At 41.4% G+C, this 12792-nt stretch overlaps 1 protein-coding gene across 2 annotated transcripts in view; it reads left to right on the forward strand.

Moving 5' to 3' along the window:
- The window catches only part of LOC115196993 (Golgi apparatus protein 1), a 44249-nt gene that overhangs the window by 7713 nt on the left and 23744 nt on the right, over positions 1-12792 (forward strand). For both annotated transcript variants that reach the window (XM_029758094.1, XM_029758095.1), the window contains exons 2-6: positions 5272-5301; positions 5511-5597; positions 6472-6687; positions 10539-10742; positions 10978-11049. In XM_029758094.1, the coding sequence (XP_029613954.1) occupies positions 5272-5301; positions 5511-5597; positions 6472-6687; positions 10539-10742; positions 10978-11049 (609 nt within the window). The remainder of the gene's footprint in view (positions 1-5271; positions 5302-5510; positions 5598-6471; positions 6688-10538; positions 10743-10977; positions 11050-12792) is intronic.

The following is a 12792-nucleotide window of genomic DNA, read 5'->3' on the forward strand; positions in this document are numbered from 1 at the left end:
ACATTTCCGCCGGTCTAATGTCCATTGCTCATGTTTCTTGGCGCAAGCAAGTTCCTTCTTATTATTGGTGTCCTTTAGTGGTTTCTTTGCAGCAATTCAACCATGAAGGCCTGATTCACAGTTTCATCTGAACAGTTGATGTGTCTGTTACTTGAACTCTGAAGCATTTATTTGGGCTGGTAACTCTAATGAACTTATCCTCTGCAGCAGAGGTAACTCTGGGTCTTCCATTCCCTCATGAGAGCCAGTTTCATCATAGTGCTTGATGGTTTTGCGACTGCACTTGAAGAAACTTTCAAAGGTCTTGAAATGTTCTGGATTGACTGACCTTCATGTCTTAAAGTAATGATGGGCTATCGTTTCTCTTTGCTTATTTGAGCTGTTCTTGCCATATGGACTTGGTCTTTTACCAAATAGGGCTATCTTCTCTATATCCCCCCAACCTTGTCACAACAAAACTGGTTGTCTCAAACGCATTAAGAAGGAAAGAAATTCCACAAAGTAACTTTTTAACAAGGCACACCTAATTGAAATGCATTTCAGGTGACTACCTCATGAAGCTGGTTGAGAGAATGCCAAGTGTGTGCAAAGCTGTCATGAAGGCAAAGGGTGGCTATTTGAAGAATCTCAAATATAAAATATATTTTGATTTGTTTGACACTTTTTTTTTTTGGTTACTACATGATTCCATATGTGTTATTTCATAGTTTTGATGTCTTCAATATTATTCTACAACGCTCTGACATCTAGGCTACTTGCCGATACCGGTATCCAATATTTTCCTTGCCAAAAAAACGATATCGATTTATAAAAATAATTATGGCCTCTTTAAGCATTCTAGTAAAGTTAAATTGTTGAAACACACACACACACACTGACCAAAAAGTTATTTTGTTGGCTCTTGCTTACTTGCTATGCTCTTTTGTTGTTCATTTGTTCAGTCTCAACCAGGATTTCATCATACATGTCAAGCAGTAAAGTTTCAACTCTGTCCGTCACTGTGTCCGTTTCCGTCTTGTCCAGCTGTGTCTATAACATTTCACGTAAACCCTGTTTCTTGTCTGCATCGAAGTAGCGGTCCTTGTACCTAGCATCGAGCATGGCTGCGACACAGTAAAGAGGCTCAGAGAGAATGCCACCAAATCGCTTTTTCACAGCCTCTTGTAGAGCACTTTTGCAAGTTTTAACCCCATGGTCTGTGTCTGCAGATTTGTTGAGCAGGCGTTTCAATGCCATGACAGAGGGTATCACGTCTGCTGCAGACGCAGTTGATGAGCTTATTTCTAGAGTCAGTTGTTCGAATGGTGCTAGGTGTGTGTTCATGTTCTCAAATGCCATTGAAATGGCAGCAGCGGTATGACAACCAGCACATTCTTGAGCATGCAATAAGGCTTTCATCAGTACCAAATCTTTGTCGACCCATGGTGCTGTCAGATTCAGCATGCTCATGGGGCTGACATCGCTGGTCCAAATGTCAGTTGTGAAGCTAATAGCAGTGACGCCCATAGCAAGTAGCTCATGGATGTGCGTTTCAACAATACTGTGTAACTTCGATAGGGCAACATCTGAAAAATAGCACCTACTTGGTGGTGTGTACCGGGGCTCAAGGTTGCTCGACCAGTCTGCGAAAGCCAACATTATCCACGACAGAGAACGGTTGATTGTCAAGGGCAATGAATTCCACTATCTTGGCGTTGTTGGATTTCGCCTTTGAGTTGTTTCGTTGAAATTTTCTTACTCTTTCAAATTACTGCTCGACTTGAACTTGTTTAGTTGTTGGAAGTGTGCGCTTATTTTTCTGCTTTTGCTCTGTGTAGTGCTCTATTTTTCGTGGCGTCATTACGTCATCTACCTACGTTTATTTATGTGTGTACACACACACACACACACACACACACACACACACACACACACACACACACACACACACACACACACACACACACACACATATGTGTGTTTATATGTGTATGTATGCACGTCAGCTTTAACATCGGTTTTACACATCAGCGTTAAACTAGACATCGGGCCGATGCAGCTGTTGGTATTTTTAGCTAATATCGGCCAATTCCGATATGCTTACCGATATATCGTGCATCCCTAGTCTCAGCCACTGCCTGTCACCAAGGCAGTACCCCAAGGCTCGATCCTAGGCCCCACACGCCAAAACAATATATGTGACTCACTTCCTGGATTTGGTCTTATGGAGCAAAATTTGAAATTGTGTTTTTTACATTGGATAAAAGTAGAGACCTCAGAGCTACAAAATGGTATATCATGCACTACAGTTGAGGAACAATGGGAAAGTAATTCTGCTTTGAAAGTTGATAAACTTGTAAAACTCACTTTTGAGAAAATGGCCTTTGAATATTTTGGTATCTAGTGAAGAGCTCTTCTTTGTCTACACCCATTCATCATCGTTCACACCCTCTTATGCTTTAGCCCCACCCATCTCGTAAAGCTCTCGGAGCATTCAGAGCGCACACTTGACCCTCTGGCCGATTTGTTTACCTATGGATAACATGAAAACAGCTTAACCAGCTCTGCTGGCAACAATTTCAGTACGCTTTTTTGCAGATATCTACTGACACCGGCCATATTCAACGGGTGTTGAATAGCTTAAGACATGTAGCTGGCTATTTAAACAATTTAACCTAGCTTGGTAAACAATGTGTAAGATCACACACGTCACGTAACGTTAGCTAACGAGCCAGCCAGCCAACGTTCGCTAGTTAAACAACAACGAACACCAGTGCCAAATCATGTCGTTACTAACCTGCTTGAATATGCTGGGAGCTAACCAACCAGGTTCAATGTTAGCTAGCTAACATTAGGCTCCTAACTAGAAAAGCGTACGCCTCTGGGATACGAATAATAACGCTAGCTAACAGTACTCTTTAGCTTAAGACATGTAGCTAGCTAGGTAAACAATGAACCTAACTAGGTAAACAACGTAAGATCACACATGTAACGTTAGCTAACGAGCCAGCTACCGTTAGTGAAACAAACAGCTGAGCACAGTGCCAAATCATGTCTTTATTACCCTGCATGAGTATGCTGGGAGCTAACCAACGAATGTGCTTTACAGAACTTTATTGAAACTTTGCTTGGTAGAAGTAGGATGATTATTTTTGTGTGGCGGCAATGATTCTGCCGTGGCGCAGCGCCACACTTAAATGAATGCCGAGGAAACCCTGCATAGCGGATGTAAGCAATGTCCCCACACTCCTCTCAAGTTCTTGGCTCTTTCCAGAACAGCTACCTTGACCTTGCTTCCAGTAACTTGACCACTATTGCCCTGGGCCTGTCACCTAGGCCAGTGGTGGATTTTCCAGTCCTGTGGGCGCACTCCACCACATTCTTCCTGTGCTCCATCTTCAGTGTCTCTTGAGTATTTCCCTCACTTTGTCTTCAGATGCTGTCCAGGTCTCTGCAATTCTGTCCACAACCATGTTATTCCTCCTTGATTGTCCCTCAAGATTAAAAATCTGATTACTTACAGTGCTGTCATCTTGCATTTCTCCTGTTTAAACTCATCGAGCTGACCCTAGGAGAACTGCAAACTGTTCTTCAGTTCCTGGACCTTTGGTCAGGTAGTCTATTATTTTATTAGTTGACTCCACTAGTATTTGGACAACACTTGAAGCTATTTTCTTGTTTTAACAACTGCTTGTAGAACCTTGTTTGTTTAAAATCCTTCACCTGTGATACAGAGACAGCACTGTCCTCAACTGTACTCCCGCCGGTTTTGGACTTTTGTCATGGTAACAACATAGGTTAGGCTGTTATTCCTCGCAGTTCTAGACAGGGCAGGTTGGAGGGAAGGTCGTAAACATCAACAAAAGTCTGGGACAATCCGCGGTCCCAGCCACAATGGCTAACCGTGTCGCGGGCTGTGTTCAAGCTCTCAACCGCTCTAGCTTGATAGGCAGCTAGTCTAGCTGCTACGTCAAACAGCTCTTTAGACCCGGCCTTGGTCGGCAGGATCACTGGCTAGATAGTAGCGGTTCCAGCAACTGATGCCAACCGCTTTGCAGGATCCAATCTCAAAACGTAACTAGCTAGTAACAAAACTGTTTCAATAGACTTTCAAACCTTTACAAAACAACAAACCTAGCTCTCTCTAAACGCACATGCTTCAATGGGGCAGAAGGCAGTGTGTTGTGATTCTGGATGGCCAGATAGCTAGAAACAATGACAAGAAGCTGCCATGTGGGGAAACGTATGTGACTTGTTTCAGCTAGGTTTAGGCGATCTGGTTCTTCATAACATGTCTTGTTTGAGGTGTTTTGACTGATGTGGCGTCTATGCTAATATGGCTAAAAGTTGCTAGCTAGCTGACCAACAACAGTAACAATGTATTTGAGATGTGCAAATTGATTTATGTATCTAATAAACATTGGAGACTAAATATAGTTTACATGCGGTCAACAATCTAAGCCGACACCGTCTGTTTTGCCCCATTTGTTGCTAAACAACCAACCCGTCTGTAACGTAGTAGGCAATTTTCAGAGACGACTTTTGGCTCGTGACCTCTACTTTCTAAACTACTGGCTGAAATTATACAAAAGTTCAGCAGTGCATCTTTAATTGAGATTTTTGCTTGTTGCCCCACACGACACTGACCATGGCTTTGCTTAGTGACTTTTCCCCAAGATTTAAGTCCTTAGTCCGAATGTGACAGACTTTTTGTAGATTGGAATGAAATGGCACAGAGAAGCTCTGGGTGCATTGGTAAAGGGGGGAATATGGTATTTTTATGATGTAGCCTAGGTGTCAGTATGGATACACAGAGTGCCCTGGCTGCTCATCTATCTATAAAACCGTGTGGGTTAGTAGAGCTGGGCGGTATAGACACAAATCCATATCATGATAAATTGACTGAATTCTAACGATGAAATTAAACGATACGTTTATCAGGGTTATTCAATTGGGGGTCTGCCGGAACTCTACTGCAGGGGGTCCGTGGAAAATAGAATTAAAATAAGTGTAAAGAGTAGGAAAAATGCTAGGCAGTGATCAATTAGACACAAAAATAAATAAATCCTTTCAATGTTATGTATATCGCTAGCAACAACATTGAAAATAGGAGAATGTCTTCTTTCTAATGATGTCCAATGATGTCTTAATATTGAGCAAATTACATTCTGTAGAGCTAATTACACAGTATCTGACATAGGCTTTGAAAAAGCAGCAGCGAATAGGCTGCAAATGTATATGCTTTATGGTTATGATCATAGTTTGACTGTCTTCTCTCTTATTTCTCTCCAGGAAACAGAGATCGCTGCTGACTGCAACCATGTAAGTGTTCAGACCTCTCCCACATCATTAAACCATCCTTTCAGTTTGTGGAACTGAATGCGAGTCATCATTTTAATACGGCGTTGTTAGCAGGTCTGACCACGAGGGGGCTATCACGCCCTAGCTGAAATTCCCCACACACACGGTGGCCTTGTACTCCTAGGCTTTTCTTTGAGCTATCAATAGACATGTTTAATCTCTCCCCCCAGCTCCTTTGGAACTACAAACTGAACCTGACGACCGACCCCAAGTTTGAGTCTGTGGCTGTGGAGGTGTGCAAGACCACCATCACCGATGTAAGTTGGCTGGCTAGCTTGCTTTATGGCTCTGACAATAGGTCCTGCTACTAGTGTCACTGTCCCTGGCACCTAGCAACACACAGCATTTTTAATTGGTAGAGCACCTAGTAGCAACACACACCACTTTGAATACCCTTAAGTAGGCCTAAAGCAGCCATGTCCTTAGCTCCCTATGTTCACAGGACTTTGATGTTCAAACTAATATCCCTTTCAAACCAAGACGAAAACCGGCCAACTTTTTGTCGACTGAAAGGTAATGCCGGCAAACAAAGCCTGTACTTTTATTTCTGCCAACCAACCGTCATGATTGCGGTAATGTATTTAAAGTTCTCGCCAACCCCTCAGTGTAAATGTCCCCTTTCATCTTACCGGCTTTGGCACGCATTAAATCATGAACATTCTATTGTTGTTGTCCGACTTGTCGTTGTTATTATGAAAAAGTAACACAAAACCGGCAGTTTGCATGCAGCAGACTGGTCCAAATAGCAACGTTACCTGCTCTATTTTTTTTGCGTCCCAAGAACTCATCCGTTTAAAAATGTATTTAGGATATGTCAGTCTAGCAAGCCATGCAACTTTCTAGACAATGTTTTGGTTTGTTGCTACTTTTTTTTAGCAATCCAGCCATCTATCTAGGAACCAAAGTGTTGGTCAGAGTTTCCCAGGGGACCCTTATTACATTAGAAAAATTTAAGCCACTTGCAATATGGATATCGCACATGTCAATTTTGTAATTTGGATAAAAATTTGGATAATTGTGCAGCCCTACAACATACCGTGAATCCTATGTGAATTAGGTATAATATAAGTAATAAAAATATTGTGACCATGAGAAACACAATCTGTAATTTTCTTTTCCTCCTTCCTTCAGATAAAAGAATGTGCAGCGGAGGAGAGAGGGAAGGGCTACCTGGTGTCCTGCCTGGTGGATCACCGCGGTAACATCACAGAGTACCAGTGCAACCAGTACATCATCAAGATGACCAGCATTGTGTTCAGTGACTACCGCCTCATCTGTGGCTTCATGGACAAATGTCGCGAGGATATCAACACCCTGCACTGTGGCAGCATCTCCACCGGCGAGAAGGTAATAGGCTGGCTCTAGCCTTCATACACACCGGTGTCTTTGCACATTTTCAAGACCAGTACAATTTGCAGTAACCTGTCAAATCTAAGGTCTATAAAAACAACAAGCCAGTCTTTTTTTTAAATTGTCTTTTAATATATATCAGGAATTGGTCAAGATGCTTTTCTGGAATAGCTGCTCAAGCTTTGGGTTTGTATGAATCTGTCCCTGTGCTATATGTAGAGGTAACACAAAAACAGACAGGCACAGGATAGGCCCATTTTTGTTTGTGCTGGTTTCTAATTTGTTAGTTTGGTTTTCAGTTTTTTTTTGACACGTGTTTAAACATGACATGACTACATGAGGTTTGGGCATAAGGTGGTCAGGTTTGAATTACTGCCTTCGCTATGCTACTTTGAGCTCCAGTGTTAGGCTCTGGCCAAGAGACTAGCCTATTTGCTCTCCCTACAGTCGCATACTTAACTACAGTGAGTATTATAAGTATTCACCCCCCTTGGATTTCTTCACATTTTGTTATAAAGTGGGATTAAAATGGATTTAATTGTCATTTTTGTCAAGTATTTACACAAAATAAACTGCAATGTCAATGGGGGGAGAAATTAACATTTCTCAAAAAGTAATAAAAAAAATGAAATACTATACCTTGATTATATATAGTTGAGGTCGGCGGTTTACATACACTAAGGTTGGAGTCATTAAAACTAGTTTGTCAACCACTCCACAAATGACTTGTTAGCAAGTCGGTTAGGACATCTACTTTGTGCATGACACAAGTCATGTTTCCAACAATTGTTTACAGACAGATTATTTCACTTATAACTCACTGTATCACAATTCCAGTGGGTCAGAAGTTTATGTACACTAAGTTGACTGTGCCTTTTAAACCGCTTGGAAAATTCCAGAAAATGATGTCATGGCTTTAGAAGCTTCTGATAGGCTAATTGACATCATTTGAGTCAATTGGAGGTGTACCTGTGGATGTATTTCAAGGCCTACCTTCAAACTCAGTGCCTCTTTGCTTGACATCATGGGAAAATCAAAAGAAATCAGCCAAGACTTCAGAAAAACAATTGTAGACATCCACAAGTCTGGTTGATCCTTGGGAGCAATTTCCAAACGCCTGAAGGTACCACGTTCATCTGTACAAACAATAGTATGCAAGTATAAACACCATGGGATCACGCAGCCATCATACTGCTCAGGAAGGAGACGCGTTCTGTCTTCTAGAGATGAACATACTTTGGTGCGAAAAGTGCAAATCAATCCCAGAACAACAGCAAAGGACCTTGTGAAGATGCTGGAGGAAACGGGTACAAAAGTATTTATATCCACAGTAAAACGAGTCCTATATCGATGTAACCTGAAAGGCCGCTCAGCAAGGAAGAAGCCACTGCTCCAAAATCGCAATAAAAAATCCAGACCACGGGTTTGCAACTGCACATGGGGACAAAGATTGTACTTTTTGGAGTAATGTCCTCTGGTCTGATGAAACAACAAAAATAGAACTGTTTGGCCATAATGACCATTATGTTTGGAGGAAAAAGGATGACGCTTGCAAGCCGAAGAACACCATCCCAACCGTGGAGCACGGCAGCATCATGTTGTGGGGGTGCTGTGCTGCAGGAGGGACTGGTGCACTTCACAAAATAGATGGCATCATGAGGAGAAAAATTATGTGGATATATTGAAGCAACATCTCAAGACATCAGTCAGGAAGTTGAAGCTGGGTCACAAATAGGTCTTCCAAATGGACAATGACCCCAAGCATACTTCTGAAGTTGTGGCAAAATGGCTTAAGGACAACAAAGTCAAGGTTTTGGAGTGGCCTTCACAAAGCCCTAACCTCAATCCTATAGAAAATTTGTGGGCAGAACTGAAAAGGCGTGTGTGAGCAAGGAGGTCTGTCGTTGCACCGATGTACCATACCATAAACATCAATGCCTTTCTTAAAATCAATACACAAGTATATATTTTTTAACATACATATTTAGTTAAAAGAAGTTAATGTTAGCAGGCAATATTAACTAGGGAAATGGTCACTTCTCTTGCGTTCTGTGCAAGCAGAGTCAAGGTATATACAGCAGTTTGGGCCGCCTGGCTCGTTGCGAACTGTGTGAAGACCATTTCCTCCTAACAAAGACAGTAATTAATTTTCCAGAATTTTACATAATTATGACATAACATTGAAGGTTGTGCAATGTAACAGCAATATTTATACTTATGGATGCCACCAGTTAGATAAAATACGGAACGGTTCTGTATTTCACTGAAACTATAGTTTCCGGATTTGACCATATTAATGACCTAAGGCTCGTATTTCTGTGTGTTTATTATATTATAATTAAGTCTATGATTTGATAGAGCAGTCTGACTGATGGTAGGCAGCAGCAGGCTCATAAGCATTCATTCAAACAGCACTTTCCTGCGTTTGCCAGCAGCTCTTCGCAATGCTTGAAGCACAGCACTGTTTATGATTCAAGCCTATCAACTCCCAAGATTAGGCTGGCAATACTATAGTGCCTATAAGAACATCCAATAGTCAAAGTTATATGAAATACAAATGGTTTAGAGAGAAATAGTCTTATAATTCCTATAATAACTACAACCTAAAACTTCTTAACTGGGAATATTGAAGGCTCATGTTTTAAGGAACCACCAGCTTTCGTATGTTCTCATGTTCTGAGCAAGGAACTTAATTAAAAGTTAGCTTTTTTACATGGCACATATTGCACTTTTCCTTTCTTCAACACTGTGTTTTTGCATTATTTAAACCAAATTGAACATGTTTCATTATTTATTTGAGACTAAATACATTTTTATTTATGTATTATATTAAGTTAAAATAAGTGTTCATTCAGTATTGGTGTAACTGTCATTATTACAAATATATAGTCATTCAAGGGTAGTCATTCAAAAATCATGTATTATAGTCCATGTAATTTATGTGATTTGTTAAGCAAAATTTTACTCATGAACTAATTTAGGCTTGCTTAAACAAAGGGGGTAAATACTTATGCAACAAATATTTTTGTTATTTAATTTTTTATTAATATGAAAACATTTGTATAATTCTCTTTTCACTTTGGCATTATGGAGTATTTTGTGTAGATCTATGAAAATCACAATTAAATAATTTTCAATCCCACTTCGTAAAAATCCGAGGGGGCGTGATTACTTCCTACACTCCATGTTAACAAATATACAGTACCAGTCAAAAGTTTGGACACACCTACTCATTCAAGGGTTTTTCTTTCTTTTTACTGTTTTCTACATTGTAGAATAATAGTGAAGACAAAATATGGAATGGGTAGGTATGGTATCATGTAGTAAGCAAAAAAGTGTTGAACAAATCTAAATATATTTTAGACTTAAGATTCTTTAAAGTAGCCACCCTTTGCCTTGATGACAGCTTTGCACACTCTTGCCAAACCTTTTGACTGGTACTGTATTTTTAATCCTGGCTTCCTCTAATGAATTATTAATTTGTACAAGATGATTAATGACCATGCATTCGGAAATCAAATCCCGGTCTTCAGGGCAACACAACAGCAATAACTCCTCACACTGAATTAAATTATATATTATTTTTTTTGAATATTTAGCTTCTCTATATTTACTAGCATCTGTCCTCCCCTCCCCTCTGGCTGTTTGTAGGTTTTTGTGGTTGTGTGTTATATTAAATTGCACACAAAAATCATTTGAAAGGAAACATTTTATAACTGATTCAAGCGCTGCTCTGAGAGCTAACAGTTCTTCAGGCCTCACACAGAGATGCATCATCAGTACACAAAGGCCCATCAGTGTTTTAGCCAATTTGAACCTGTCCAACTCGCTCTCCCCATGTTCCTTAGGATGTGCACTCCCAAGGTGAGGTGATAGCGTGCCTGGAGAAGGGTCTGGTCAGGGAGGCAGAGGAGCAGCCCGGGGCCCATACCATCGGTGCCAACTGTAAGAAGGCCATCATGCGTGTGGCCGAACTTTCCTCAGACGACTTCCACCTGGACCGATACCTATACTTCTCCTGCCGGGAGGACCGCGAGCGCTTCTGTGAAAACGTGAGTACATTGCCTCCCTCCCTCTCTCTCGCTCCTTCCCCTCGCCCTCGCTCCTTCTCTTATTCCCTCAAGTCTTTCATTTAGCAAGAGGCATAATATTAAGATTCAGAGTGAGATGCGTTCATACTTTTATCAGAGTTGAACCCACAGCTCACTGAAAAGGTGTTTTTGTCACTTTGTGAATGTGAAAAAGAATTGCTAATTGAATCACAATTCCATTGTCTTTGATTTCTAGACTCCAGCTGGAGAGGGCAGAGTTTACAAGTGTCTCTTCAACCACAAATTTGAGGAGGCCATGTCTGAAAAGGTACTACTTCTGCTGTTTAGCCTGATTGAAATTTCCCAATGGAGAGTCATTACCAAAATATTCATTTCCATCATCTGCTTCTTGTCATTTGTCCATATGAATAATGCTTTGATTGCAAGGCATTATGTCAGCATGGTTGGCTAAAGTATAATCGAGAGAAAATAGTTAAATGGTAATGCTTTCCTTCCCCTATGTTAATTTAGCTGCTAAATCAGGACCACCACTCACCCAAATATATTTGACATTTTAATTTTTGGGATGGTAAAAAAATTTCGGTGTAAACTTAAAGCTGCAATGTTTAACATTTTGGGCTACTTGAACAAATTCACATAGAAATGTGAGTTATAGATCTGTCATTCTCATTGAAAGCAAGTCTAAGAAGTGGTAGATCTGTTCTATGTGCACTATTTCTATGCTTCCCGTTCTTGAGTTTCCTTTTTGCGTCTTACTTTTGGTTTTATACACCACCTTAAAACAGTAGAGAAAAAATATATTTTTGGTTATTGAAAAAATACGCTATATACAAAAGTATTTGGACACCTCTTTAAATTAGTGGATTCTGCTATTTCAGCCACACCCATTACTGACAGGTGTATGAAATCTCTGCCTTCCTGACCAGACAAACATTGGCAGTAGACTGACCTTACTGAAGAGCTCCGCTACTTTCAACGTGGCACCGTCATAGGATGCCACCTTTCCAACATCGGTTCGTAATATTTCTGCCCTGCTAGAGCTGCCCCGGTCAACTGTAAGGGCTGTTATTGTGAAGTGGAAACATCTAGGATCAACAACGGCTCAGCCGCGAAGTGGTAGGCCACACAAGCTCACAGAACGGGACCACCGCGTGCTGAAGCGCATAGCACGTAAAAATCGTCTGTCCTTGGTTGTAACTGCCTCTGGAAGCAACTTCAGCCCAAGAACTGTTCGTCAGGAGCTTCAGGAAATGGGTTTCCGTAGTCGAGCAGCTGCACGCAAGCCTAAGATCACCATGCGCAATGCCAAGTGTCGGCTGGAGTGGCGTAACGCTCACTGCCATTGGACTCTGGGAGCAGTGGAAACACGTTCTCTGGAGTGATGAATCACACTTCACCATCTGGTAGTCCGACGGATGAATCTGGATTTGGCGGATGCCAGGAGAGCGCTACCTGCCCCAATTATTTGTGCCAACTGTAAAATCTGGTGGAGGTGGAATAATGGTCTGGGGCTATTTTTCATCATTCAGGCTAGGAACCCTTAGTTACAGTGAAGGGAAATCTTAATGCTATAGCATACAGTGACATTCTAGACGATTCTGTGCTTCCAACTTTGGGGCAACAGTTTGGGGAAGGCCCTTTCCTGTTTCAACATGACAATGCCCCCGTGCAGAAAGCGAGGCCCATACAGAAATGGTTTGTCAAGTTCGGTGTGGAAGAACTTGACTGGCCTGCACAGAGCACTGACCCCAAGCCCATCGAACACCTTTGGGACGAATTGGAACGCTGACTGCGAGCCAGGTCTAGTCACCCAACATCAGTGCCCGACCTCACTAATGCACTTGTGGCTGAATGGAAGCAAGTCCCCACAGCAATCCAACATCTAGTGGAACGTCTTACCAGAAGAGTGGAGGCTGTTATAGAAGCAAAGGGGGGACCAACTCCATATTAATGCCCATGATTTTGGAATGAGATGTTTGATGCACAGGTGTCCACATACTTTTGGTCATGTAGTTTATTTTACAGTGATTTAGACAGTACGTTGATTCTT

Source organism: Salmo trutta, chromosome 7, assembly GCF_901001165.1.
Source record: "Salmo trutta chromosome 7, fSalTru1.1, whole genome shotgun sequence".
In the NCBI taxonomy this organism is placed as follows: Eukaryota; Metazoa; Chordata; class Actinopteri; order Salmoniformes; family Salmonidae; genus Salmo; species Salmo trutta.